This window comes from Cottoperca gobio, chromosome 16, assembly GCF_900634415.1.
Source record: "Cottoperca gobio chromosome 16, fCotGob3.1, whole genome shotgun sequence".
NCBI lineage: Eukaryota > Metazoa > Chordata > Actinopteri > Perciformes > Bovichtidae > Cottoperca > Cottoperca gobio.
This window is the reverse complement of record NC_041370.1, coordinates 14262483-14288432: the sequence shown is the minus strand read 5'-3', so window position 1 is coordinate 14288432 and position 25950 is coordinate 14262483. Positions and strand designations below refer to the sequence as shown.

At 44.1% G+C, this 25950-nt stretch overlaps 2 protein-coding genes across 3 annotated transcripts; both read left to right on the top strand.

The window, feature by feature from the left end:
• The first annotated feature begins 709 nt into the window (after nucleotides 1-709).
• On the top strand, nucleotides 710-5275 carry gpn2 (GPN-loop GTPase 2). Of its 2 annotated transcripts, none has more exons than XM_029450646.1 (6): nucleotides 710-841; nucleotides 1333-1863; nucleotides 2314-2470; nucleotides 2645-2805; nucleotides 4436-4566; nucleotides 4750-5275. In XM_029450646.1, exons 2-6 carry the CDS (start codon nucleotides 1444-1446, stop codon nucleotides 4820-4822), a joined length of 942 nt encoding a protein of 313 aa, XP_029306506.1. In that variant the 5' UTR covers nucleotides 710-841; nucleotides 1333-1443; the 3' UTR covers nucleotides 4823-5275. The 2 variants fall into 2 exon arrangements, with proteins under 2 accessions (XP_029306506.1, XP_029306507.1); XM_029450647.1 differs by lacking the exon at nucleotides 710-841 and adding an exon at nucleotides 1284-1332 and having other exon boundaries at nucleotides 1417-1863.
• A 3689-nt stretch (nucleotides 5276-8964) lies between these two features.
• Nucleotides 8965-25002, top strand: arid1aa (AT-rich interaction domain 1Aa). The gene is given in 23 exon segments (XM_029450891.1): nucleotides 8965-9885; nucleotides 12349-12567; nucleotides 12685-13335; nucleotides 13457-13537; nucleotides 14291-14531; nucleotides 15616-15705; nucleotides 15812-15982; nucleotides 16552-16909; nucleotides 17045-17190; nucleotides 17280-17365; nucleotides 17496-17705; nucleotides 17811-18015; nucleotides 18171-18235; nucleotides 18238-18314; nucleotides 18466-18635; nucleotides 18746-18938; nucleotides 19516-19641; nucleotides 20338-20434; nucleotides 20624-21500; nucleotides 21609-21739; nucleotides 21836-22198; nucleotides 22200-22715; nucleotides 22717-25002. Coding segments are annotated over 23 exon segments (7002 nt in total). The 3' UTR covers nucleotides 23725-25002.
• The last annotated feature ends 948 nt before the right edge of the window (nucleotides 25003-25950 follow it).

Genomic DNA, 25950 nt, shown 5'->3' with positions numbered 1-25950 from the left:
TTTATACGATTATGTATTATCTGAAATTAATGACTCATTATCAAACAACTTGTAACGGAAACTATTAATGATGTTTTAGACTGAAATAATATATGAAGCACTATTGTAGAGGCAGTAGTGGAAGAAGTACTCAGATCTTTTACTTTAGTAACAACGGAAATATCACAGTTTTATAATACTGTTAAAAATGTAAATGTCTTACATTAATATTATTTTAAAGTAAAAATACAAAATGATAAGCTTCAACATCTACTTAAAGTATCAAAAGTAAGCACTCATTATGCATAATGTCCCATTCCAGAATTATGTGTTCAGTATAGGCCTATATTATGTTTCTGGAATATAATGAGTGATGCATTAATATGTCATTTCGATATTAAAGCTGTTAAAGGAGGAGTTAACATGAATTGCTTTATACATTCCTGGGTTGCTTAACCAATAACAATATATCATTTGTTATTTTATTTACAATGTATTATATTCTCAACCTGCAAAGGAACTAGTAACTAAAGTTATCAGAGAAATGTAGTGGAGTAAAAAGTACAATATTCACCTGTGAGATGTAAAAATAAACTAGCATAAAATTGAAATGCTCAAGTAAAGTACAAGTACTGCACAATTGTAAAGTATTTGAGTAAATGTACGTAGTTACATTGTTATACAGGCCTATACAGTCTATGGTTACATCCCACTACTGCACAGAGGCTAGTGTTGTTCCCCTTGACGAATAAAAATCACTGCTTTTATTTTGACATCTCGGTTACGTAACCCGGATATACTTTAGAGTAGCTTTAGCCAACTAGCAACCGTTGTACGCATGCAAACATATCGGCGGCAGACGGTAATTATCCATCAATACTTATTACATTTACAAATGCAAGTCCACAATGTCATAACAGAAAATGTAGCTAACGTTAGTAAGACGTCTCTATGGTCACACGTACACTTTTAACTGGCTACAGTTAGGAAGTTGTATTTAACTTTATTGTTTAAAGTTACCTGAGTGTATTGATCGTTCAAGTATTTATCCACACCTGCCTAGCTTAGTATCAAGGTTCTGCTCTTAAACCCAGCATGCATTAATATAAATTCAACGTCTCGGATAGATATAGCCCCGATCTATTTGTAACTCACTTCAAGTTGGTTACATTTAGTTTAGGTGATTTGAGATGCATGATATTCCATCATGTAAGCAAAGTAAACAGTGATTACAATGTGATACAGTTCTTGGACTTAGCCTTTCCAACAATCACTATCGTAACCAGTTGTGTCCTCTTGTCCAGCCTCTTACATGCTACCTAATATCTGACACTGACTGATGTGACCCTGCAGGTAAGAACCTGGATGCTGACCCCCTGCAGGACATTCCATGTGGCCCCTTTGACTTCTGGTCTCATCTAATGTGATTCTCTCCAGCTCTCCAGTCCCAGGGGCACTGAAACCATGTCAAGTCAGACAGGAATAACGCCCACCCTGCGCTTCGGCCAGGTGGTCATTGGACCCCCAGGCTCAGGAAAAACCACCTATTGTCAAGGAATGCAGGAATTCCTGACTCGCCTTGGACGCAAGGTGATTGTGGTGAACATGGACCCTGCAAACGAAAGACTACCGTACTCCTGTGCAGTAGATATCTCAGAGCTGGTCACTCTGGACGATGTGATGGAGAACTTGAAGCTCGGGCCCAACGGTGGGCTCCTCTACTGTATGGAGTATGTTGAAGCAAATCTGGACTGGTTAGAGAACAAGATGAAACAGCACAGTGACTGTTACTTCTTGTTTGACTGTCCAGGACAAGTGGAGCTCTACAGCCACCAGAGTTCAGTAAAGAATATATTCTCACAGCTGGCCAAGTGGAATTTCAGGGTGAGCTCCTCAAACATTCAGGGTTGGGAAAGATGTTATGTCCTCTGAGGCTTAAACTGATGCTTTATCTATACAGTCATCGTGTATGTACAAAAAGATGAGAGATAATAGAAATGATAATCCTTTATTAGTCCCACAGTGGAGACATTTGCAGTGTTACAGCAGCAAAGGGGATCAGTAAAAAACATAACAAGATATAATAAATAAATGAACAGTAAAAAGCAGAATAGTTGAATTCAGATTTTTGCATATATGAAATGTTGATGTTGCACAGGTTAATTGTCATTGTGTGTGTGTGCTGACTACTGGGAGCAGTGCTGTTTGTCATGATAGTTGTAAAGTGTGACAGCAGCAGGAAGGAAGGACCTGCGACATCTCTCTCAATATCAACATAATGTAGATCATAGGTCTTATGCCTGTCGTTCTCCCACACTTTTTCACTTCTCTAAGCTCACTTCAGTGCACCTTGTGGACTCTCACTACTGCACTGACCCAGCCAAGTTCATCTCTGTGCTGTGTACCTCCCTGTCCACCATGCTGCACGTGGAGCTTCCCCACGTTAACGTCCTCTCCAAGATGGACTTGATTGAGCAGTATGGCAAACTGGGTAAGTTAAGGGCTGTTGGCTTTACCATTTTAACAAAACAAATGTTAACACAATCCAAACGAGGACACAGGATTCTTATTTTTCTTAAAAATGAAGAAGTAACTGTACAACTTGTATAGAAATTGTAATCACTCTTACTATGGTAACATTGTTTTTGTCTGTTGTCTTGTACAGCCTTCAACCTTGACTACTACACAGAGGTCATGGACCTGACCTATCTTCTCGATCACCTGGCTGCAGACCCCTTCTTTAAGAAATTCCATCATCTAAATGAAAAGTTGGCAGAGGTCATACAAGATTACAGCCTCGTCTCTTTTGTGCCTCTCAATGTGCAGGTATTACTGTTGGCTGTTTTTGAATCGGTTCTTGTTATACATATCACATCTCAATTTGTTTTATACTGCTGGTGGTACATGCTAGCCAATAGGACCTTACATTACTCTACTGAACTATGCTTTCCTACGGATAAGGTGGTTAAAGCTAATATAGAGGTCAAATGTACAAGGCTGTCATCAACATTCGGCATTTAATTTAATAGAATGAATGAAATGTAATTCATGGTTATATGGTGCACCAGCTTTTTAGTTATGTCAGGTATATAATGTGACATATCTTCTCTGACAGCTCAGGTTGTATATGCATGACCAGGCATTGGGTGTTCTTGCTTTGTTGCTGCAGGAAAAAACACGGAGCTACTGTACATTGCAATCGACTAACACACAAAGCTAACTTTAAAAAAAAAAAATAGATTATTGCTCAGTGACTTCCAAATGTCAAGTCTGCTTCAGCTCAATCCAAAACTATCACACCTAACATGGCCTGATCCGCTGTATTAAACATGGCACACACACAGAAATGGAGCCTCGAAGCTCCGTTTCTGTGTGTGGTTCAGAATAACTGACTGAATGATTATAAGTGCTTTTTTGAGTACTACATTTTATATTTATTTTCTGTGGAATGATGCAAGGCTACTGAGAGATGTGGAGTGGACAGCGTAATAAGAATTCCTTGATTATATTTCCGTGAAGGGGTTCAGTATCCACAGAATATCTACACTACTGAGTAGAACTGGCCTGAAACATGTTAAATTCCAACATTATATTCGCTTATGCCAAAATGGCTCCCTTCCAAGACGTTTTCTATCGTTTCAACAGGTACATCATAAATCATTTTTAGCAGTTGAAATTGAGCACTGGATCAATTTTCTGCAGATGGATTGGACTGTTGAAAGGGAGAGGGCTGTCTGCACACTGTATTTGTTCCCTGACATTATTTCTTCATGGAGACTGATATGATCCTGTGTGAGGAGTCTAGACCGCTGTGCCATTACTGCATATGGGACTAGTAATTTATACAAATGGCAGGTTGGCACACTTGTTTCCATCGTGGTGAAAACGCAGCCTTGATGCACTTCTGAGTTTTCGACCCCCTTTTAAGTTAAGCAGCCACTAGTTACCGGGGTTACCAATGCTACTTAAACACAGCACATTTAAAAGAGCAAAGCTGCAACACTTTTGACCTTGAGAAGGACAAGATGATGAACTCTGAGCAACTGAGGAAGTTGGGTTTTTTTTGGCTTCGTATGCACGTGTAGCTTATCTCAAAATACTGAACATTGATAACATACTGCAAGGCTGAACACGCGGCACTGCCACATTTCCAAAAGGTTTTTTTCTTCATATTTTCAAGCGAAGAGCTGCCTGTATGGTGCTCATGCAGTAGATCTGCCTCGTAGAGAAAACAAATAGTAAAAGAGAACGAGGATGTGAAACAGGTCAAATCTTAACACTGACTTTTGACATGATTTATATAATATTTTATACGGACTATTCAGAAACCAGAAATATCATTGGCTTTAAAACAGCACATTATCAAGGTTTCAGTGAGAGAGTTATCAGCGGGGAGTTTTAGTGGATCTATACAGGGAAAAACCCCTGATCTCAAATGCTTCTCTTCTGTTTCCAGGACAAAGAGAGCATGATTCAGGTCTTACGAACAGTGGACAAAGCCAATGGCTACTGCTTTGGTGACCTGGAGGAGAGGAATTTGCAGGCTATGATGTCAGCTGCTGTGGGGGCAGACTTCCAGTTCGACTCGTATCCTTTCCCAATCGCTATGGTGACTCACTGGGACTCATGTGATTTAATGTCAAACCTTGAAAATTACGGGGGGGTGGCTGAAACACTTAATGACTTGAATTATGCTGAAAGTAACCTGAATCTTACAATGTTCTTTTAAAAATGTGTCACTTTGTCATGTTTTCCTTAACAGTTCTCCAGTACTCTTGGAGTGCAAGAGCGATATGTTGAAACCAGTGGAAAGACGTTGGAGGAGGAAATGATGGATCTGTAAATTGAAAAGCCCAAATAAAAGGACAAAAGTGGTTGCCTTTTTAGCATTAGTATACCAGGGAGTCTTGGCAACATTCATCTAACTTGGCCTGAATTCAGAGCCTCTCTGCAAAAGCAGTGGAGAGATAGGAACTAATTTTGGGTGCTGTAGATGCTTCAAGGTTGCACCACACGTCATAAAAATCCCAATGAGGACAACTGAAGAGAGTAAATGCAGAACTTTTCTTCGGTTATCATCGAAAGTAGGGTGATTCATTGTATTTTTTATTTTATGAGCAAATCTTCAATGAATGCCAATACATTGTCTTAAAATCTATCAAATGTAACAGCCCTCATTTAGGTTTTGTTTCGTTAGATGTTTATGGTTCCCATAATTTTGAGAACACAGGTAAAATGTACATGGGTAAGTCATATTCCTTCTGAAATAATAAAGTGACTGCAATTAGTATAACAATTGTTTTGTTGTCTTCATTACGTGAACTGAACATGAAAGATTCATGTTGATACTCCTTACTGCTTATTTTAGATTATTGGTGCATAAATCAGGTCACTAAAGAGTGTTATGTTTTTGTTTTAGAATTGGAAAAGTATGGCAAAGATTATACAGAGGACTTGGACTTTCCTCATGCGTACCATGTGCATATATTAGTGAGGAGTAGTTCTGACAGAACAGACAGCGTATTTCCCTTGAAATGCAGTGGAATATAATGAAAGTTGACAATCGGCAGTGCCTCAGAGATACAAGTGCAATTTGTGTGTGTGCAGTGGATAGGTAAATATAAACATGAACACTACATACGTTATGTTTATAGAACAAATTGTAATATTCTTATCCGTACTGTAGGTCAAATGCTAAGCAGGTTAAGAAGCAACAATTTGATTTCTACGGTTTAAGAAGTATTTGGATGTCTGAACAAGTATAACACCAAATGCTATAATTCTGTGTATATTACAGATGTAATGTGTTTTACAAAGACAGAATGATACATTTGCAGAGCTTTCTGCTCAGTACTGTGGGTATTGTGCAATTTTCTGGGTAAAATGAAATAAATATAAAGAAAGCATGAAATACTTAATAATAGCATGACTGCACAATGTCCAAGAAGCATTTTTTAACAAAGACGAGGTGGATCAACAACCTCGCCAACACATCAGAAGTAGTCATGACTTTCGTCAAGAGCGAGTGCTTGTATGTTGGGCCTATCTTTTGTCCAGCAGATGGCACATGAGCTTGCAAACCCTCCTCCCAGATCCACCAAAAGTCTGCTTCAAATTTTCCCCGCAGCCAGAGCAGAAAAATTAAGTCAGGCGGGGAGAGGAAGCTACATTAAATCTGTTTCTGCACAACTGGCCCTGTGTCTGGTCTCTGTGATGGAAGACCCTGTCTTTCGAAAAAGCAACTAAAACTCTTGTTTTAACTTGGAGGAGTTTACTTTCCCCCAATACTGCTGTTATACTCTGTCTTTACCGTGAAACCCAGTTTAAAACCCAACATCCGCATTAATTAATGTACCTCTAACATTAAAACTCAAAAGTCTAGACACCCCCCATACACCCATTAAACAAGAGGCTTCGTGTGAGAGTGGATGTACTTCTCATGCATAGCTGTAGACAGTCTAAAATAAAGCCTGATCCACTTGGAGAGCTCGCAAAGATGTGGGAAATCACATTAACCCTGTATGGTATGATGTGGTGGCTGTGAAATTATATGTGCCTGCAAAGCTCCCTGCTCTCCGTGCATTAGGGGGGTGTGTCAGGCAGAATGTTAAATTGTGTTCCAATGTTTGTACATGTGATCAAGTATGCCTTCTCACTGCTACTTCCTGCCTTTATTCCCCTAGAGGTAGATGTGTGTGCGTGTGTGAGAGAGTGAGAGAGACAGTTTGTGTGTGTGTGTGTGTGTAAGAGCGAGGGAGGGAGACAGCTTCTGTGTGTGTGTGTGTGTGTGTGTGTGTGTGTGTGTGTGAGAGAGAGAGAGAGTGAGAGAGAGAGAGAGAGAGAGAGAGAGAGAGAGAGAGAGAGAGAGAGAGGGAGGGAAACATTTTCTGTGTGTGAGAGAGACAGTATCTGTGTGCGTGTGAGAGAGACAGAGAGAGAAAGAGAGACAGTTTGTGTGTGTGTGTGTGTGAGAGAGCAAGGGAGGGAGACAGTTTGTGTGTGTGTGTGTGTGTGTGAGAGAGAGCAAGGGAGGGAGACAGTTTGTGTGTGTGTGTGTGTGTGTGTGTGTGTGTGTGTGTGTGAGAGAGAGCAAGGGAGGGAGACAGTTTATGTTTGTGTGTGTGTGTGAGAGAGAGTTAGAGAGACAGCTTCTGTGTGTGTGTGTGTGTGTATGTGTGAGAGAGAGAGAGAGAGAGAGAGAGAGAGAGAGAGAGAGAGAGAGAGAGAGAGAGAGAGAGAGTAAAGGAGGGAAACATTTTCTGTGTGTGTGAGAGAGAGCTAGAGAGACAGTTTCTGTGTGTGCGTGTGAGAGATAGAGAGAGAGCAAGAGAGACAGTTTATGTGTGTGTGTGTGTGGGTGTGAGAGAGAATGAGGGAGGGAGACAGTTTGTGTGTGTGTGTGTGTGTGTGTGTGCATGTGTGAGAGAGAGCAAGAGAGACAGTGTGTGTGTGTGTGTGTCGAGAGTGGGTAAAGAAACCAAAAAGGAAATCTCGTCCCACTTACACCCAAAATCAGGATTTTAATCAATGCCAAATCAAACTACTAAATGCCTCATAAACCTTAACATACATTTGCATTTTATTCTTTTAAATAAAAACTCCCTCAGCCTAGCACACAGTACACACACACACACACACACACACACACACACACACACACACACACACACACACACACACACACACACACATACTTCTCATTTCCACCCCCTGCTCAATGCTGTGCACACACCCTGTGCATTTTGTGGATGCCAAAAATGTCTGCTTCATTTGACTGAGGAGAGGAGGGGGACAAATGCTCCATTTTTCTAATTGTTGGGAGACTTTGAAACTGTTCATGCATCCTCTGTCTGGTAGATAAGGTCTGGGTTTTTTTTTTCCTTTCCCTGTACGGTGTAGTTCAATGTTAGTAGGGTGAGAGAGAGCTGGAGCCTGTGTGCACCCATCCCCCCACACTCAGCAGAGGAGTGTTTCTGCTGGAGTGAGAGACAGACAGAGAGGAGAGGAGAGGGGGTGGTAGAGGAGAGCAGAGCAGGCAGGCAGGGGAGGGAATAAGAGGGAATGTGCATTGGTAGTCTCGTTTGCTGCAAGGCTTCCTTCTACTCTGGAAAAACCTGTGTGTGTTGCCTTTGCTTGCCTAAATACCACTCAGAGACACTGGTGGGAATTAACTATAAACAACAGTGTACACAGGCAGATTTCTGAGCTTGAATATATTTATAGATATGACTATTCTACTACTCTTTTTTCCAAGTATGAATTAGAACTGTATGTATTTGTGTGCTAGCCAGGCTCACTCATTTAATTTAATACCCATCTTTCAGTGTGTGCAGTAGAGCTCTTTACACTTTCAGCTCTGGAATCCACATGTGCAAACACACATACTTGAAAAATTATATATTTCATGAATGCATTAGTCCCCCCTTCAGTGATCACTCATGGATCACCATACATATGTATACTGTTTGTAATGCATAGCCTCTTAAGCGATTGGTTTAAAATACATAGTACTTATATGTTGGTAACACAACATTAGTGAGTTGTATGAACATTAGACTTTCTTCATGTTGAGAAAATATTCCACCTATGGGGGGAAAAACACAATGTGGTTGTAAGAAAAAAAGTCCAGTCCGCGCTGGGGCGGATCCAGTCCATGTTTTGCATTCATCTGTGCGGCTCAGTAAAATGGCTGTATGTAGCGGAGCCTCGTGTTGGTTGGGTTTGCTCCCTGCCTCTACCCGGACTCAGTAACACAACTCCCACAACAATTTCTGTCGCTTTTTTACGCATTGTATGGAGCGTCCATCATATTTCTAACCCATTTACGGAACCGGAACCGGGATGGCAGCCGGATTCGGTCCGGTATAAGGGGTGGGAATGAATCGGCACAAGGATAAATGGTTATAAACAATTATTTATATTCAATGCTAGCTTTTGATTGTGACTGACTCGCCGAGAGAGAGAGGTGGGGTGGGGGGGTATATCATGGCCGCTCAGGTCGCCAGCGCCGCCACTCTTAACACTAGCCCGCCTTCCGAACTCAAAAAGCCGGATCGAGACCCCAAGGAGGAGTCGGTACCGGGGGAGAAGCAGTCAGACAAAAAGCAGCCGGGCTTGGACAGCGGATCGCCGGGCCGGGGGGATCTGCAGGACGGGGACGAAGGTGGAAATGCAGGGGGAGGAGGGGAACCTGATATGAAGAACGGGAATGGGAACCCGCCCAGGGCTAACAATAATAACCAGAACGACTCTGTCGGACCGGAGGGAAATAACCATCCCGGTTTGGTGCATCACCACGGCACCGCGTTTCCTCCTCCTTCGTACGGATATAGTCAGCACTACGGCCGGGCCCCTTTTCATCAACATGGCGGACAACAAAGCCCTGGCATGGCAGCTGCTGCGGGTCCGGTCGTGCAGTCGAGCAACATGATGGAGCCGTATCAACCTAATTCACACGAGCATGGCTTTTCTAACCACCAGTTTAACAATTATAACCCGTTCCCGAACAGGACTCCCTATCCCGGCCAAGCGTACGCCATGAACTCCCCTCGCAGTACCCAGGCGCCGACAGCTGGGGGGCAGCCAGCTAGCGTTAAGCAGCAGCCACCAGCGGGAGGACCTACGGCGATGGCTGGATCTTACAGTAACCAGAGATATAACATTGGAAACCCTCAACCTACATCCACACCGACACTCAACAAGCTCCTAACCTCCCCTAGCTCAACGCGGGGTTATCCAAACTACCCGTCTAACGACTACACTAGCCAGGAGGGAGCTAGTAAGGGACCAGCAGACATGGGCAGCAGTGGGCTGTATGGAGGGAGCAACCCGGGTTGGCAACAAAGAAGCCTTCACCCGTCGCCTATGAGCCCGGGAAGTACCGGGCAGCCGCTAGTTAGAAACCAGGTAAAGTCACATTATTACAGGAACATGATGTGGGCTTTAACACGTCTCCTTCCCTCCTCCTAGCTAGTTCACAACGTAGCAGGCCAGCCATTGTCTGCTACTAGTTCGCAAAGACTCTAAAATGGCTGCCTCTCGTGTGTGTTTTTTTCCTTTACACCAGGCGGTTTAAATAATTGTTGTTTTTAATATATCGATAAAGGTATGTAGCAAAGCAAGGGTGCAGCTTGAAGAAGATATAAGTTGGTGAAACGATGTAAGGACGTTCAGGGAGCCAAGAAGGCCCGACTTTGAAAACGGGCGAAAATACTCACCGAAGAGCAACGGCTCGTTTTTTCTGTGATAGCTTCTCTACGCGTGTTATACTTTGAATGTACAATGTATCCTGTTATACATGTGTTTATTCTATACGGGAATATCAATGGTAACGTGTTCACGCACATTAGTTTGTGATAGTTGCTTATACAGTCACATTTATATTGTTTTCCTGCCCGATAAGCTATAATTTTGTGGCTACGATGGAAGGAATGTGTTGCATGCCGAATCAGCATCTCACGGTTAGCTAAATGGCTCGTGCAGGTTCAGTTTAAATCATTTAAATGCTCTGAAAGATGTAAGGGAAGGTTGTAAATTATTCCATTTTGGTCATATTTTAATGAAATGAGTATCCATGTGCAGAATAGCTGCTGGGCTTCCCATGCATGTTGCCTGTAAACAGTCAGCTCAGCCATATCAGTGAGTGACTGCAGATTGCAGTTTGCACTGGGATTTGAATTGTGGAGGTAAAATCCTGCTGTCAAAGCCAGGAGATAGTTGGTCTTTGGTTGACATGCTAGCTGAAATCTGATTGGCTCCTCATCCGCTGCTCATGGCCATTACTAATTACATGTGATGCAGGGCAACAGTTGCTGATAAGGATACACCATTAATTCATCACAAGGCAACGAGAGGTCTGCAATTTCACTCACCTCTGCTCCTCTTTTCACTTACAAGGAAAAAAATGGAGTGTTGGAGCAATTGGGCCATAGATCATGTGTGGTATTTTATATTATATCTTTTGACAAATATGAGGGAAGACAGTGATTATTAGTGGTTTGCTCTAACATGCTTGCAGCGCGGTTTACCATCAGAACCAGTCCTATCACATACCCTGTAGCTTGATGGCTAAAGCAGGAACTCTTATGTCAACTGCACTGTGCATCATTGTATATGATATGTAGAGTGTCTACGTTGTTTGTATCAAATCCAAATAAAATCCACATAATGGCATTACTACAGTCGTTAAATGTTTACAACATAATGACTTAGGACAAAATCTGCTGTTCTATTATGAACTTTCAATAGTTTTTTCTTATTAATATACCACCTTATTTTTCATCTTTGATCTTTATATAAAGAAATTATAGACCAATAGACATCTTCGTTTCATATTTTTACTAGTTACACAGTAGCAAAAGACCAGTCAGGGTGTGTGTGTATGTGTGTTGCTGCTGTGTCTGGCATCCCACACAAGTTTGACTGTGTGACTGCAAAGAATTCCCCCCAATCCTCCCCCTAAGCCAATCAAAAGGCAGTCCACCATCTCTCACTTGCCAAGGGAGTTTCCTCTCTGTCTTATGCAGATTAGCCATGTGCTGCTCTTATTTATTTCACTTCATTATCTTGGATCTGCAAAATGTCACATAAGGCATTTTGCATACATGTTAACCCGGGGCGGCTCTCCTCAGCAAAGTGCACATGTGGGAATTCACTTGATGTAAGGGGATACTTTCAGTTTTCAAGTAGATGTTGTTTTGTTTAAATTATTTTATAATTCCCAACCTTTTTAAGTGCCAAATAATTTTGGTTGAGGTGAGGGAATAATTTGATCCTCAATGCAAGGCACTAGCACAGCGCAGCTCTGTGTGACAGTGCTGATTTATTAGAACATAGTTTTTTACCTGAGAATGAATGTTTATACTAACTTTTGGCTTATGGACGGAGTATGCTCTTGAGCATTTTTCACTCTCTCATGCTGTTGTGAAAGTGCTTCGTTCATTTCTGGTGTCATTCATCCGGAGCCAAACTGCCTTCTCTGGGGGAAAAAAACTACTTGGACCAGGCTCAAAACAGGAGCACAGCTGGGATATGTTTAAGATTGGGCAGACTGCCCTCCATTTGAAAGTAGATATATATAGCTCTGTTGACTTCCGAAACTATGGCAAAGTGAGGTGAAAAGAATCAGGGTAATGACCGTGGGAAATAAGGTGAAAAAAAGCACACTTTCCTCATTCATTGAGGTTTGTTTTTACACTTTTAGTCCTGTAAGAGTTGCACAGTCCCGCCAAGTATTTTATGGACACACTTTCATGGCCTAATTGAGTTGTATAAGAATGAGGAGAACTGCATGTGACTTTCTATTTAGATTTGTCCTATGCTGCTTGGTTGTTGACTTAATGTTTTTTCTTGTGTTCTTACCATTTCCAGCCACCTGGTCCTGTGGACCCAATGGGAAAAATGAGAGGTCAACCATATGGAGCAGGCAGTCCATATAGTCAGCAGTCACAGCAGGGGCCTCCCACAGGTCCACAACAGGGGCCCGGTTACCCTGGCCAGGGTTATGGCCCTCAAGGTCCTCAGCGATTCCCATTAGGAATGCAAGGACGTTCCCCTGGAGCCATGGGTAGCATGCCGTATGGACCTCAGGTATTTCACATGATTTATCCTATTCAGAAATAAGTCCTCAGTGTCTTAATTTTTACCAATATCAGTTTTTTTGTTCAGTTGTGTTCAAAGTCTTATGTTTTTGTGTATTTTGTGTAGATGGGATCTTATGGACAACAGGGACCAGCCGGCTATGGCTCTCAGGGCCAGGCCCCATATTACAGCCAGCCTGGCCAGGCTCCTCACCCGAGCCAGCAGCAAACCCCCTACCCCCAGCCCTCACCAGGACAACCGGGTGGCCAGACGCCTTACCCAGGGCAAACCCACCCTCCGCCGACTTCTGCTCCACACACCCAGGCAGGACAACCCTATCAGCAGCCCCACATGCCCCCACAATCCCAGGGGCCACTGCCAGGCCCGTCCCAAGGGCCTCCACAGTCCCAGCCCCCTTATTCCCAAGCCCCAGCCCCACAATCTGGCCAGTCTCTGTACGCCCAGCAGCAGGGCCCTCCGAGTCAGGGCCCTTCGAGTCAGGCCCCGCCGCAGCCAATTTCCCAGGAACCCCCTGGATCACAGGGCCAGTCCAACTACCCAGGATCCACACAGGGTCCTCAGCAGCCCCCTTCGCAGCAACAGCAGGCACAGCCTCAGCCTCAGCCTCCACAACAGCCACCGGGACACAGCCAACACCCACAGGGCCAGCCTGCAGCGTACCAGCAGCAGCAGCAGCAGCAGCAGCAGCAGCAGCAGCAGCAGCAGCAGCAAGGGCAACAGTCACCTTATCAGCGATTTCCTCCTCCACAACAGCAGGTACTACCCTCAGTCTGGGATCATAGTCCTCCATACTTAATTATCCTACTCTATGTGTTCACATGCATGCTGTCCTGTAACTCTGGCAGTATACTCAAGCATGTGTTCTGGTGTCTTTTAGGAGGTATCCCAGGACTCATTTCAGTCCACGCAGCCTAAATCTGGCCCAGAGGACGGTCAAGGCCGCCCCTCCAGCCTTCCGGTCAGTTTCTTGTTATGTCACTGCTGGAATTAAAAGCCCTTTGGCACTTTTTTGCCTTTAACCCTGGTGTTAGAGGGCAAGTTTCCGTCTTGTAGTTTTTATTACACGGGACATATTAATTTGACAACTTATCAAATATATAACAATTTAACTTAAATTCCCCTTTAAACCTCAGGTATTAATGCTTTAAAGGCTTAATCTTGCTGCGTGTTTGTGTTGTGGCTGCTGCCGTCCCTCTATGATTTTAGACTTTGCGTGCTGCTGCGCGTTAGCGGTTGTTGAGAGACATCTGAGTAGAAAAGATGTAGATTGGCAAACCTAACATGAACACAAGAGTTTGTTTGTGTATTGCAATCACATGGCAAGGCTGCTGCTACATGCTGACTCAGCTTGCATCCTAGAAGCCTTGGTAACCATGACAACCCCTGGCACTAATGTGCACTCATTTCTTTACGTTGAAAAAGATAAATAAGGACAAAGGCCTCTGGGTCTGTGTTCGTACGTGTGTGTTGTATTTGTATGTGTACCACTAGTATCTATAACGTAGTAGGAGTTGCAACATGCTAATACTCCAGCCAGTGAATGAAATGAGCATTACTGTTTTATTTTTGATCATTTTTGCTTAATCTGTAAAAAGAAAATGCAGCCCGTGTCAAAATGCACACGAGCTGAAGCTTCTGAAGTTGTACAATTTAGATTTTTCTTTAATTTACCATGTTTGTTGACTTCTGCCCTTCCATTTTGTGTTTTCAGGACCTGTCGGGGTCCATCGATGACCTGCCCACGGGTACAGAGGGCGCCCTGAGTCCCGGTGTCAGCACGTCAGGTGTGTCGAGCAGCCAGGGCGAGCAGAGTAACCAGGCTCAGTCGCCCTTCTCTCCTCACACATCTCCCCACCTGCCAGGTATCCGAGGGCCTTCACCTTCGCCAGCTGGCTCCCCTGCCAGTGCCAGCACGCCCCGCACAGGACCGCTGTCACCCGCCAACATGCCAGGTGGGCTGATCCCTTACACACTGAAATGAGACATATGATCAGTAGCAAATTTCGGACATTTGTGACCTAGACACCGAAGGACTTGTGCTTTAGGTCATGACAACCTTTTGTGTTGATTTTGCATTACAATAGAACAATTCAAATAAATTTAAATTGAATTTGAATTTTCTCTACATATAACGGAGAGAACACGAACAACAACACAACTATTATTATTATATTATTACTAAACTGATACTTTAATACATTTGTATTTAACTGCTTTAAATTCTCCCCTTAAGTATCTTAGAAAACATGGTTCCACACACTATGTGACTTTACCATTCTCATCTTCTTTTTCTTTTACTTTATTGAAGCTATAATGCTCCTATATAAAGATTTGCTTTCAAGGCTACTGCAAACTGTTAACGATGTCCTATTAATACTTTTAGTCAAAACTATGCCTTTTTATATTTGGTTTCCTCCATACCCTCGTGATCTCAGCTACACATAACATTTTTATGTTCTTCAGGTCGGACAGTGCGAGCTCACAAAACATTTATTTGTAAGGACCGAGCCAATGGATCCGGCAGCGTTAACGATGTTAATTATGGCACTGAGCATGGTGGGAACTTGTTTGAAAAAAAAAAAGGTCTGACACTGCAGAATACTAACCAGTCCCATTTGTGTAGCTTGCCCTGGTTTTCTTATTGACGTTACTGCATTTTCTTGACTGGTATCTTGCAAAGGGTTGAAAGTGTAACATGCTTTAATGTTGGGCAGAAAAGCGTGTTTGTCCACCCACTAAATTGATGGACGTTACAATTATTTTCAGCCAAATACATCTTTAGAATAGAGACATACTACTTAACTTCCTACTCAAAATGTGGTACCTGGAAAGCAACTGATGGGATTCAGTTTCTTTTAGTAATAAATATTCTGTTTTCAGTTTTGTTTATTGCCTAAGAATGAAAATCAGCCTTCGTCCTTTTTTCGGAATGACCATGGTAGCTACAATATAACCCCAGTGGCTTGAAAGTCAGTACTTATATTGTACCTTCTTTGAACTAACACTAACCTAACTTATTATGTTTGTATTGTTTAGGGACCCAGATGCCTCCCAGGCCATCAAGTGTGCATTCAGATGGAAGTCTACACCCCGCAATGAGCCAGTCCCCTATGGCCCAGGACAGAGGTATGCTGCAGTCAAAATGCAAAGTGTACATAGAGTTTAACATGTCAAGAGTGTTTGCCGTAGCATCTGAGTCTGAGCACCGTCTCTCTCTCTTGCCCTCTTTCAGGGTTTATGCAGAGAAACCCTCAGATGCCCCCTTATGGATCCCCCCAGTCAGCCTCTGCACTGTCCCCACGCCAGTCCTCAGGGGGACAGATGCATCCTGGGATAGGCCAATATCAGCAGAACAACTCCATGGGTGGCTATGGACAGCAGGGGGGACAATATGGCCCCCAAGGTCTGTACTTTTAAAATAGTCTCTGTCATTGTTTAACTTAAGGAGAGAGCTTTAATTACTTTGGAAGTTCTGTTCTGATGTTGCGAAAAGATTAATTGTGAAATGGCTTCTAGAGCTGGACTTTTTTTAGTTTAAGTTTCTTAAGGTTTTCCACTTAATTTACTATCCATTTGTCAAGTTCTCTAGTGTTCATTTCCCATTAGATAAACCTATAGAATATATCTCCCCTGCCTCATAGGAATACCATGCTATCGTTGGTCCCTCCCTCTGACTCTGTTGCAGCTATTTATAGCTGTGAAGCAGAGAGTCAGCTGACGTAGCAGAGCCTCCTGTCAGTAGAGCTGAGACTGTGACGAAGGCTTGTTGCTTAGGGTGCATAGCTCTCTCTGCGAGCACACTGTAGGAAAAAAGTTAGCCTCACAAGAAAAATGATCTATTATAACTATAACAATCTGATTTTTAAATGTTGAACACAAATACACTTCTGAGTGTTGTATTCCAGACCTGTATACAGTTACAACCAAGTGATTACTTTCCCTGATAATCTTTTGTTTTTATGTCATCCATAGGTTATCCCCGGCAACCTGGCTATGGCAACATGCCCAACGCAAATTACACCGGGCCGGGCATGGGCCCAATGAACGCCATGGCAGGACAGAGTGGGGGGCCGCCGTATGCTGGCATGCCACCAGGAAGGATGCCTCCTCATCAAATGGGGACACGTCCCTATGGCCCAAATATGGGCCCCAACATGGGTCCCAACATGGGCCCCAACATGCCTCCTAACATGCCTCCTAACATGCCTCCTAACATGGTCAACATGCCACCCCAGGTAGGCTCAGGAATGTGTCCTCCTCCAGGCATGAACAGAAAGCCCCAGGACCCTACTGCCATGCAGCACTCTGCCACCAACTCCATGCACAACAGGTTGGTTTTTGATGGAGAGAGTATTCACCTCACACAAGACCTCTGATAGACTCCTTACTTATGCTTAAATATGAGATACCTGTTCCATACTTTGTCACTTTTATGAATACGAGATCTATTTTCTCCTCTGTCCAGGATGCCTGGTTACCCCAACATGTCTCCAGGCATGATGGGCTCCGGCCCACCCTATGGCCCTCCCATGAATAACATGCCTGGAATGATGAACACTCAAGGTGGATCATCTTATCCTATGGGGCCGAACATGGCCAATAACTCAAGTGGTAGGTTGTACAGAGATGATCTAGTTTTATTCTTCTTTAAAGAAAAATAAAATGTGGCAATTTATTCCAATCCCTATCATTGTTTGTAGGTATGGCCCCCAGTCCAGAGATGAACAACAAGATGAATAACAAAGTAGATGGGAGTGCAACGCCCAAGCCGGAGCCCAAACCTAAGGTAACCTGTGCATGTTGTAACAGCAGTGTTTTTAAAGTCTTGACACCTCAAATATCTTCAGTTGGTGCATCTGTAGAAATGGCTTCTAGCTATTTCTAATTTTTATTTTTTCTTCTCTTGCACAATACAGAAGTCCAACTCTTCCACCACAACCAATGAAAAGATAACCCGTCTGTATGAGTTGGGACCGGAGCCGGAGAGAAAGATGTGGGTGGACCGTTATTTGGCCTTCATAGAAGAGAAAGCCATGCCCATGACCAACCTGCCTGCTGTAGGACGTAAACCCCTCGACCTCTTCCGGCTGTATATGTCAGTCAAAGAGATCGGAAGCATGGCACAGGTTAATATGGCATTTATAAACGACAATAGAATTCTAGTGTATACTAATTGTTTGCCGCTATTTGTAATATGTTTTCTAAATATTTTTTCTTTCCGTGTCTCCCAGGTGAGTAAGAATAAGAAATGGCGTGATCTGGCCACTTCCCTGAATGTGGGTACATCCAGCAGTGCTGCCAGTTCTTTGAAGAAACAGTACATCCAGTGTCTGTACGCCTTTGAGTGCAAAATTGAGCGTGGCGAGGACCCTCCTCCGGAGATTGTCACAGACAACAAAAAGAGCCAAGCCGCTAAGGTCCAGCCACCCTCTCCAGGTTAGAGCCACACTCGTGCCACCTTTTCAACTTATTACGCATTTCAGTGCAGTTTCAATTCATGCACTTTAAAATCAACAAACATGCATAACTTGCTGTCATTAAATTCATGTTCTATGTCTGTCTGTCTGTCGCTCTCTTATTTGAAATTGAAGCGTCCCTCTCCACAGCTGGGTCAGGCTCTCTGCAGGGTCCGCAGACACCCCAGTCCACCAGCAGCTTCCATGGCTGAGGGGGGGGGACCTAAAACCTCCCACCCCAGTCTCCACTCCTCATACACAGATGCCACCCGTGTCCAGGTTACTCACGTTAAACATCTCTGATTTTACTATGTGATTCTAGCTCCTAAAATACATTTTGACTCGAGAAGCTAATTTCTTTCTGTCTTTCCCTCCGTCTCTACTACTTATCTCCGAATTTCCCCTCCCCCTCACCCCTGCTTCTCTCTAGGAGCAGCGTTAACCTGCAGGACCCATTCTCTGAAGGAAGTGACCCTGCTTTCCCCAGGAAAAACATGACTCCCAACTCCGCCTATCAGTCTGGCATGAACACACCGGACATGCAAGGGCGCATGGGCACCTACGAACCCAACAAGGACCCCTTTGGTAACATGCGGAAAGGTGGGCACACTGATTGGATCATGTTGTCCTAGAAACTAAAGTACTATGTTAATTACCCATTATACCCATCATTTATTCTTAATGGGCTTTAATTCTGAATTAATTTCCAGTCGGGGAGCACTTTCTACCTGCTAACCAGGGCCCTAACAGCGGGGTGGGTGACCATCAGCCACAGCAACCGCCACAACCACAACAACAGCAGCAGCAGCAGCCTCCATTCAACAGAGGACCGCCTGGGGTCATGGGCACGATGCCAATGGGGCCCAGGCAGCAGTATCCCTATGGACCAGGCTACGACAGGAGGTAAGAATCATTGAACGGAATATGTCATTTTCAAGGTCGTTGAACACTGATCAAAGAAATAGCTGCAGGTTATAGTCAGTCACACCTCCAAAGTTCCTACGCCGGTTAGAAAAAGTATCTCTAAGGCTCTAAGGATGTTCTGCCCGGGATTGACACGGCTTTTTTTAACTAGACTCAAATACAATCTTTAAATTCAGTATCTGAAGTTATGAAGTTAGACTGTAGCACATGTGTAATGTTGCGGTCATGTCTCCCATCCTGCCAGCTCAATTTACTTTATATCCGTTTAAGAAATAGTAACTGGACTGAGCACTAGATTTGTTCTGCTCTAAAAGAATAAATCAACAGAAATCATCGTCACAAAATGACTAACTGTGTGACTGGTAGCAGTCACAGGCTTATTAACCAGATAATTCAATTAAACACATTTTGGCTGCTATTGAATGGCAACTAAAGTATTCATGTTGAAGTTGTTACTTGTGTTTCTCCTGATGTTGATTTTTATTGAGCTCTAACATAATTTATATGTCTGTGTGTATTGAAAAACTTATTATGTGTATTGTTCTGGTTTTCCCAGATCGGAGCAAGGAATGGGCCCAGAGGGCAACATGGGATCCGGTGCTCCTCAGCCAAACCCTATGATACCTGCCAACGCCGACACAGGGATGTATTCGCCAAATCGCTTCCCACCACAGCAGCCACGGTCAGTACACATAGCACTTATTTGCCAAGCTTCTTGTCTTTAAAGCTACTTTCAATGGAAACTGTTGATTCTTAATGTAAAACAAAACATATTGCCGTGTCATTACAAGACAACCCATTAGCTCCTGTTGTAAAATGTAGTTGGACACTATGTCATTTCACATTATTTCAATATGTATTATCGTGACAAATAAACATTTAGTAATTTACATAAATATTAGAAATCTGTTGTCATACTTCATGGGTAAAATATTTACTCCTTATTTTACATAGTCTTCACAGCTCTTATGTGGGTGTGGGGATGTAAGGCACAGTTAGATTGATTTAAAATGTACATTCAGTTTCAAATGTATGAATCCCATTTATATTGTCCGGGGGGACAGTATTATTTACCAACTAGTAAGCAGTACAGTTAACAAAATGAATTGGGTATTTATATTCATCATTTACATTTAATATCATAATTGTATTATAGATAGAGGAAAAATAATTAATCTTATTGATACAACCGAGACGGGTATAATGGAGATTTAGTGTAATGTCATTGAGTGAAGCTGTAAATGAAAAGGAACACTGGATGTTCACTATTTTTCATAATGACGACCGTGTGTATGAGTGTACATGTGTAACAGTGGGCCAGCAGTTTAGAGATGCATAATATGTTCATGATCAAACTGAAGAGACATAATGTTTGCAGGCATGATTCCTATGGTAATCAGTATCCTGGACAGGGAACGCCCCCTGCAGGCTCCTACCAAAATCAGCAGCCTGGAATGTACCCACAACAACAACAGGTCAGTGATTCATCTGCACTGCACTCACTCTCACTACACTAATATACTGTATTCACTTGGTATATATTTTTGTCTTTGACCGAGCTGCTATCATATTAGGTTTTGTTTTCAGCAGGAAACTGTTATTATTTTTTATTTCTCCTGAAATGGTGTGAAATAATTGTCTCTCTGTACCTTTTTGATGTGTAGGGTTACAAGCGTCCTGGGGAAGGGGGTTATCCTCCATCAAAACGTCATGAGACTGAGTACAGTGGGCCTTTCCATGGTGGACAGCAACCACCTCCGCAGCAGCAGCAACAACAGCAGCAGCAGCAGCAACAACAGCAGCAGCAGCAGCAAGCAGGTGCCTCTGCACCCTCTTCAGGACAGCAAGAGTCGTACAATCAGTACAGCGGCAGCGGGCCCTACCCTGGCCCTGATCGCCGTCCACCTGGCCCAGGCAATCAGTTCCCCTTTCCCTTTGGTCGTGAACGTATGCCGGGTGCGACAGGGCCCAACGCTCAGCCCAACATGCCCCCTCAGATGATGCAGTCAGTCCCTGAGGGTCCTCAGGGAGGTATGTGGCAGGGGCCGCGAGACATGAACTATCAGAACTACCCCAACCGGCAGGGCGGCGGCCCACCCCAGGGACCTGGTTACACTGGCATGAACCGCTCAGAGGAGATGATGTCGTCAGAACAGCGCATGAATCATGATGGCCAGTGGGGGGGTCAGATGGGCCCTCGGCAGCCTCCTTATGGTCCAGCAGGGCCTGGCCAACCCATGCCTCGCGCTGTACAGTCCAGCTACCAGTCCCTTCAGGGTGTGCAGAACCACATTCCACAGGTGACCAGCCCGGCCTCCATGCCCCGCCCCATGGATAGCAGGATATCACCCAGTAAATCTCCCTATATGCACGGAGTCATGAAGATGCAGAAGGCCGGCCCTCCAGTACCTGCGTCTCACATAGTGCCCCCTCCGGTGCAGTCGCCTCTTATAAGGAGAGACATGCCTTTCCCCCCGGGCTCTATAGAAGCTTCCCATCCTGTCCTGAAACCACGTCGGAGACTCACCGTGAAAGATATCGGTATGACTAAAGATTATAAATAATGAACCTCTTGATTATTGACAGCGCCGTATAATGCTGCAGCTATATTGTTCTAAGTTGTTCCTCTTTTTTGTCCTGAATTCTTAGGAACTCCGGAGGCCTGGAGAGTCATGATGTCATTAAAGTCTGGTTTGTTGGCTGAGAGTACGTGGGCCTTAGATACCATCAACATCCTCCTGTATGATGACAACAGTATTTCCACCTTTGAACTCAACACGGTGAGACTTAACATTGAGCCCTTTAATGATGGTTTGTAACGTACACTATGCGTAGCGATCATGTCTAATATTTTTATATCTTTGTTCTGTCTTCAGTTGCCCGGCCTACTAGAGTTGGTGGTTGAGTATTTCAGACGCTGCCTCATTGAAGTCTTTGGCATCCTGCGGGAGTATGAGGTGGGAGACCCTGGCCAGAGGACTCTACTTGATCCTGATGCTTTGAAACGAGACTGGGACAGCACGGAAGGAGGGGAGCGGGCTGAGGACATGGAACAAGAGGAAGGGGAGGATGAGGACGAAGAAGAAGAGGAGGAACGAGAAATGGAGAGGCCAGCTCATGTGAAAGAGGAGGAAAAACAAGAGCAGTGCTCTGATTCTCGGGGTCGAGATGATAAGACAGAAGATGAGGAGAGGAAGAGCAAGGGTTCCTTATCTGAACAGACGGGCTCATCACAATCCATTAGCTGCCCATGAGAGACCCAAACAGGCCAGCAAGTTTGACAAGTTTCCCCTGAAGGTGGTACGGAAGAAAGACCCATTCACGGCTGGCCAGTCCAATAATCACGGCAAACCACAAGAGTTTGACAGCGGGTTACTTCATTGGAGTGCTGGAGGAGGAGACTCAACAGACCACATCCAGACTCACTTTGAACCACGCAAAGACTTCTTGGAACCACGAGAACGAATATGTGTGCCCTCAAATTTGCTGAAGCAACGTGTCCCAGAAGTGTTCCTGGAAAATGGTTTGCAAACTGAAGAAGAGAAAAGGAAGATCCAGGATGAAGAAGAAAGGTCAAAAGAGACATCTTCCTCAGAGATGGCAGCAGTATCTGAGAATGCCAGCCCCTCACTCAGCAGTGAGGAGGAGAGGAAAACAGATTCTGAGACAAAAACAGTTGAGAAAGATGATAAAAGTCACCAGGAGAACAATGGACCCATTCCTTCCCCTGACAGTGTTTTCATCCAGAAGGCTGAAGCAGACTGGCACCATCCTGGAGGATGAGCCTCACAGTAAAGACGAGGGGCCTCTCGTCGGTCTGGCTAACTGGCAGGATTCTTTATCCCGCCGCTGCGTTTGTGTCTCCAATATTGTCCGCAGCCTCTCCTTTGTGCCAGGCAACGACCACGAGATGTCCAAACATCCAGGGCTACTGCTTCTGCTGGGCCGCCTGATCCTGCTCCACCACAGGCACCCTGAGCGCAAACAAGCTCCGCTCACCTACGAGAAAGATGAGGATTCAGACGAGGGTATGGGCCAAAGAGATGAATGGTGGTGGGACTGCTTGGAGCTGCTGAGGGAGAACACACTGGTCACTTTGGCGAACATCTCAGGCCAACTGAACCTCTCCATCTACCCCGAGAGCATCTGCCTGCCTCTGTTGGATGGTCTTCTCCACTGGGCTGTGTGCCCTTCAGCAGAGGCCCAGGACCCGTTCCCCACCCTTGGCCCCCACAGTGCTTTGTCACCTCAGAGACTGGTGCTGGAGACGCTAAGCAAACTAAGCATCCAAGACAACAATGTGGACCTCATCTTGGCCACTCCGCCATTCAGTCGGTTGGAGAAGCTATACGGGAACCTGGTGCGGCTAATCGGAGACAGGAAGGTTGCAGTCTGCAGGGAGATGGCCGTGGTCCTGTTGGCCAACCTGGCCCAGGGTGATACTGTGGCAGCCCGAGCAATCGCAGTGCAGAAAGGCAGCGTGGGCAACTTGATGGGCTTCCTGGAGGATAGTCTGGCAGCCACACAGCTCCAGCAGAGCCAGAGCTCTCTACTACACCTACAGGGGATGCACTTCGAGCCCACAAGCCCGGACATGATGCGGCGAGCTGCCCGGGCTCTGCACGCCTTAGCCAAGGTGGAGGACAACCACTCAGAGTTCACACTACAAGAGTCCCGACTCCTCGACCTTTCAGTGTCTCCCCTAATGAACTCGCTGGTTTCTCATGTTATCTGTGACGTACTCTTTTTGGTTGGCCAGTCATGACAGCTGTAGGGAGCCGTGGCTCCACTTTTTGGGGGTTTTATTCCCAATCCCCTCTTCCCTGGAAACCTGGCTTGTGTGTTAACAGGGCAAGGAAAGTTCAAGTGACTGTCTTTAATTTATGAAAATCCTTCAGACTCTATTCTCTGAGCCCTCCCCAAGCCGTCCTTGCTTGAGGAGGGCAATCGCAGAGCTGTGTGGGATTACAAAACCGGAGAGATGCCCACAAAGTGACACTACTTGCAACATGAATGCCAACTGGATGACACAGAACAGAGCACCGCGGTTGGGAGACTGTTCTGCACTTGGGGGGAAAAGTACTTTTTAATAAAGATAAATAAATAAATAAATAGCTGAAAAACAAAAACTGTAACCAAAGTTGCTGTCTCGTTTACAGTAAGTTTGGGAGACACAGCGTGCCCTAGCTCTCCCCTCGAGGGCACAATGAGTCTGTGACTGGTTGACGTTCGGAGGTGAAGCAGACTGACAAGTGGCCTACTGGTTATAGTTGCTGTAGTTGGATTTTCACCAGTCAGCCCGACAGTAGACTAAGTGCTGTCCATAGACACCTTCACCGGGGAGGCCTGTGCAGTGTGCAGTAGATTGTAGGACATTTTCTGTACCGTACTGCTCTTGAGTGTAAGCATTCTGTACCACACGTTTCACAGAGAAGCAGAAGATGCAGCTCTTCTAGAGTTTTTGAGGTCATTTTAGTTTGGTGTTAAACAGAAAATGGCTTTCTTCCCCAAAGTATCAAGAACCTACAACACCCTTACCTCCTCTTATCCCTTGATTGTATGAATACCCTTATGAAAAGAAATCACCTCTTAGGACTGGTTTTCAACTTCAAATACAGCTTTGCTGTGGTGTATATATAATGTTGTACATTACACTTCCTTTCTCTGTCTGTCTCTGTCTGTGTCACTATTCTCACACTTGTTATTTGTGAGGGATTGAGGCTGACATGCGAGTTTGGTCTGTGACCTCCAGTCCCCACTGATTAGACCCACACCTCTGGTCTCTCCGTAGTACGGCAGACACGGCTCAAACTTATTATCTCCTGGTACAACAAAAATAAACTAGATGAAGTACACATTTGACAATTTTTCTTCAGTCATGGATTCTGCATATTTGTATTTCAGACTATGTAGCTAAGACAACATGTAAATTCCTCCCTTTCCCTTTTTTGGCTCAATGAATATCATTTATTCAGTATGAAATCTTTATACTATATGTTCCACGTGGTAAGAATAAATGTACATTAAATCTTCGTAAGCTGTTTGATGGTTTTGTTCTTTTGGAATAGTGACAAACGATTCAAACTAATGTGTGAATTCACACAAAATTGGGTTCAAAAGAATATCTGAAATGCATGCTTCTTCACCTCTACTACTCAGTGAACCCAACTGTTGACATTGAAATGACTGTTTACATTGGCTTTATTACTGTGTTTTTATTCAGTAAAATAACTGCATACATGTGAAAATGAAACTACAGCGGCCATCAGGGAGTCGTTTCCCCTTACAGGCTACATAACATAAAGCCTGACGGAAAGTACAATATTGGAGACACAAATGCAGTGGTGGGCTAAAGAATCCTGCCATTTAGCCAGACCGGTGAGAGGTACTTAGGCTTTCTCTCTGTATGAATTTCATATTTATCCAAACGGCATTACGGCCCTTTTAAGCTAAGCATTTCAGCTACACCACCGTCAGGGACCAAACAAACTATGGGTAAGAAACTATTTCATGTTCATTTCAATAAACCTCAGATATCAGAAACAAAAATCACTCTTATTCAGAATCGGAGTCTGATGTGTTTCCAGTTAGGTTTTCACATATATGGAATTTGTTTTGGTGTATTGGTGTATAACATAAACAGAGAAAATTAAGTAAAAAATAAAAGCAAGTATTACTAAATTTAAACGTACATTTAGAATAGAAGAAAAATACTATACAAGTAATAACAATTCTTACAACAGTAAGAATAAGAATAACGTACTTGCACCACTTGAAAAAACCAGTCCATAAGACAGTGTGGAGCTCCGCCTGCTGGAGGAAAACTTAACGTCTTTCGTCACGTGACCTAAAGATCTGAGACACGACGAAGCTGATGCACTTTAAGTAAAAAACTAAACTATCACAAAGTCTTTTCCCACACTCATGCTATTAAAAAATACTTAATTTATTTTTGATCCAACAGAAAATACACACGGGTTCACTCATCTAG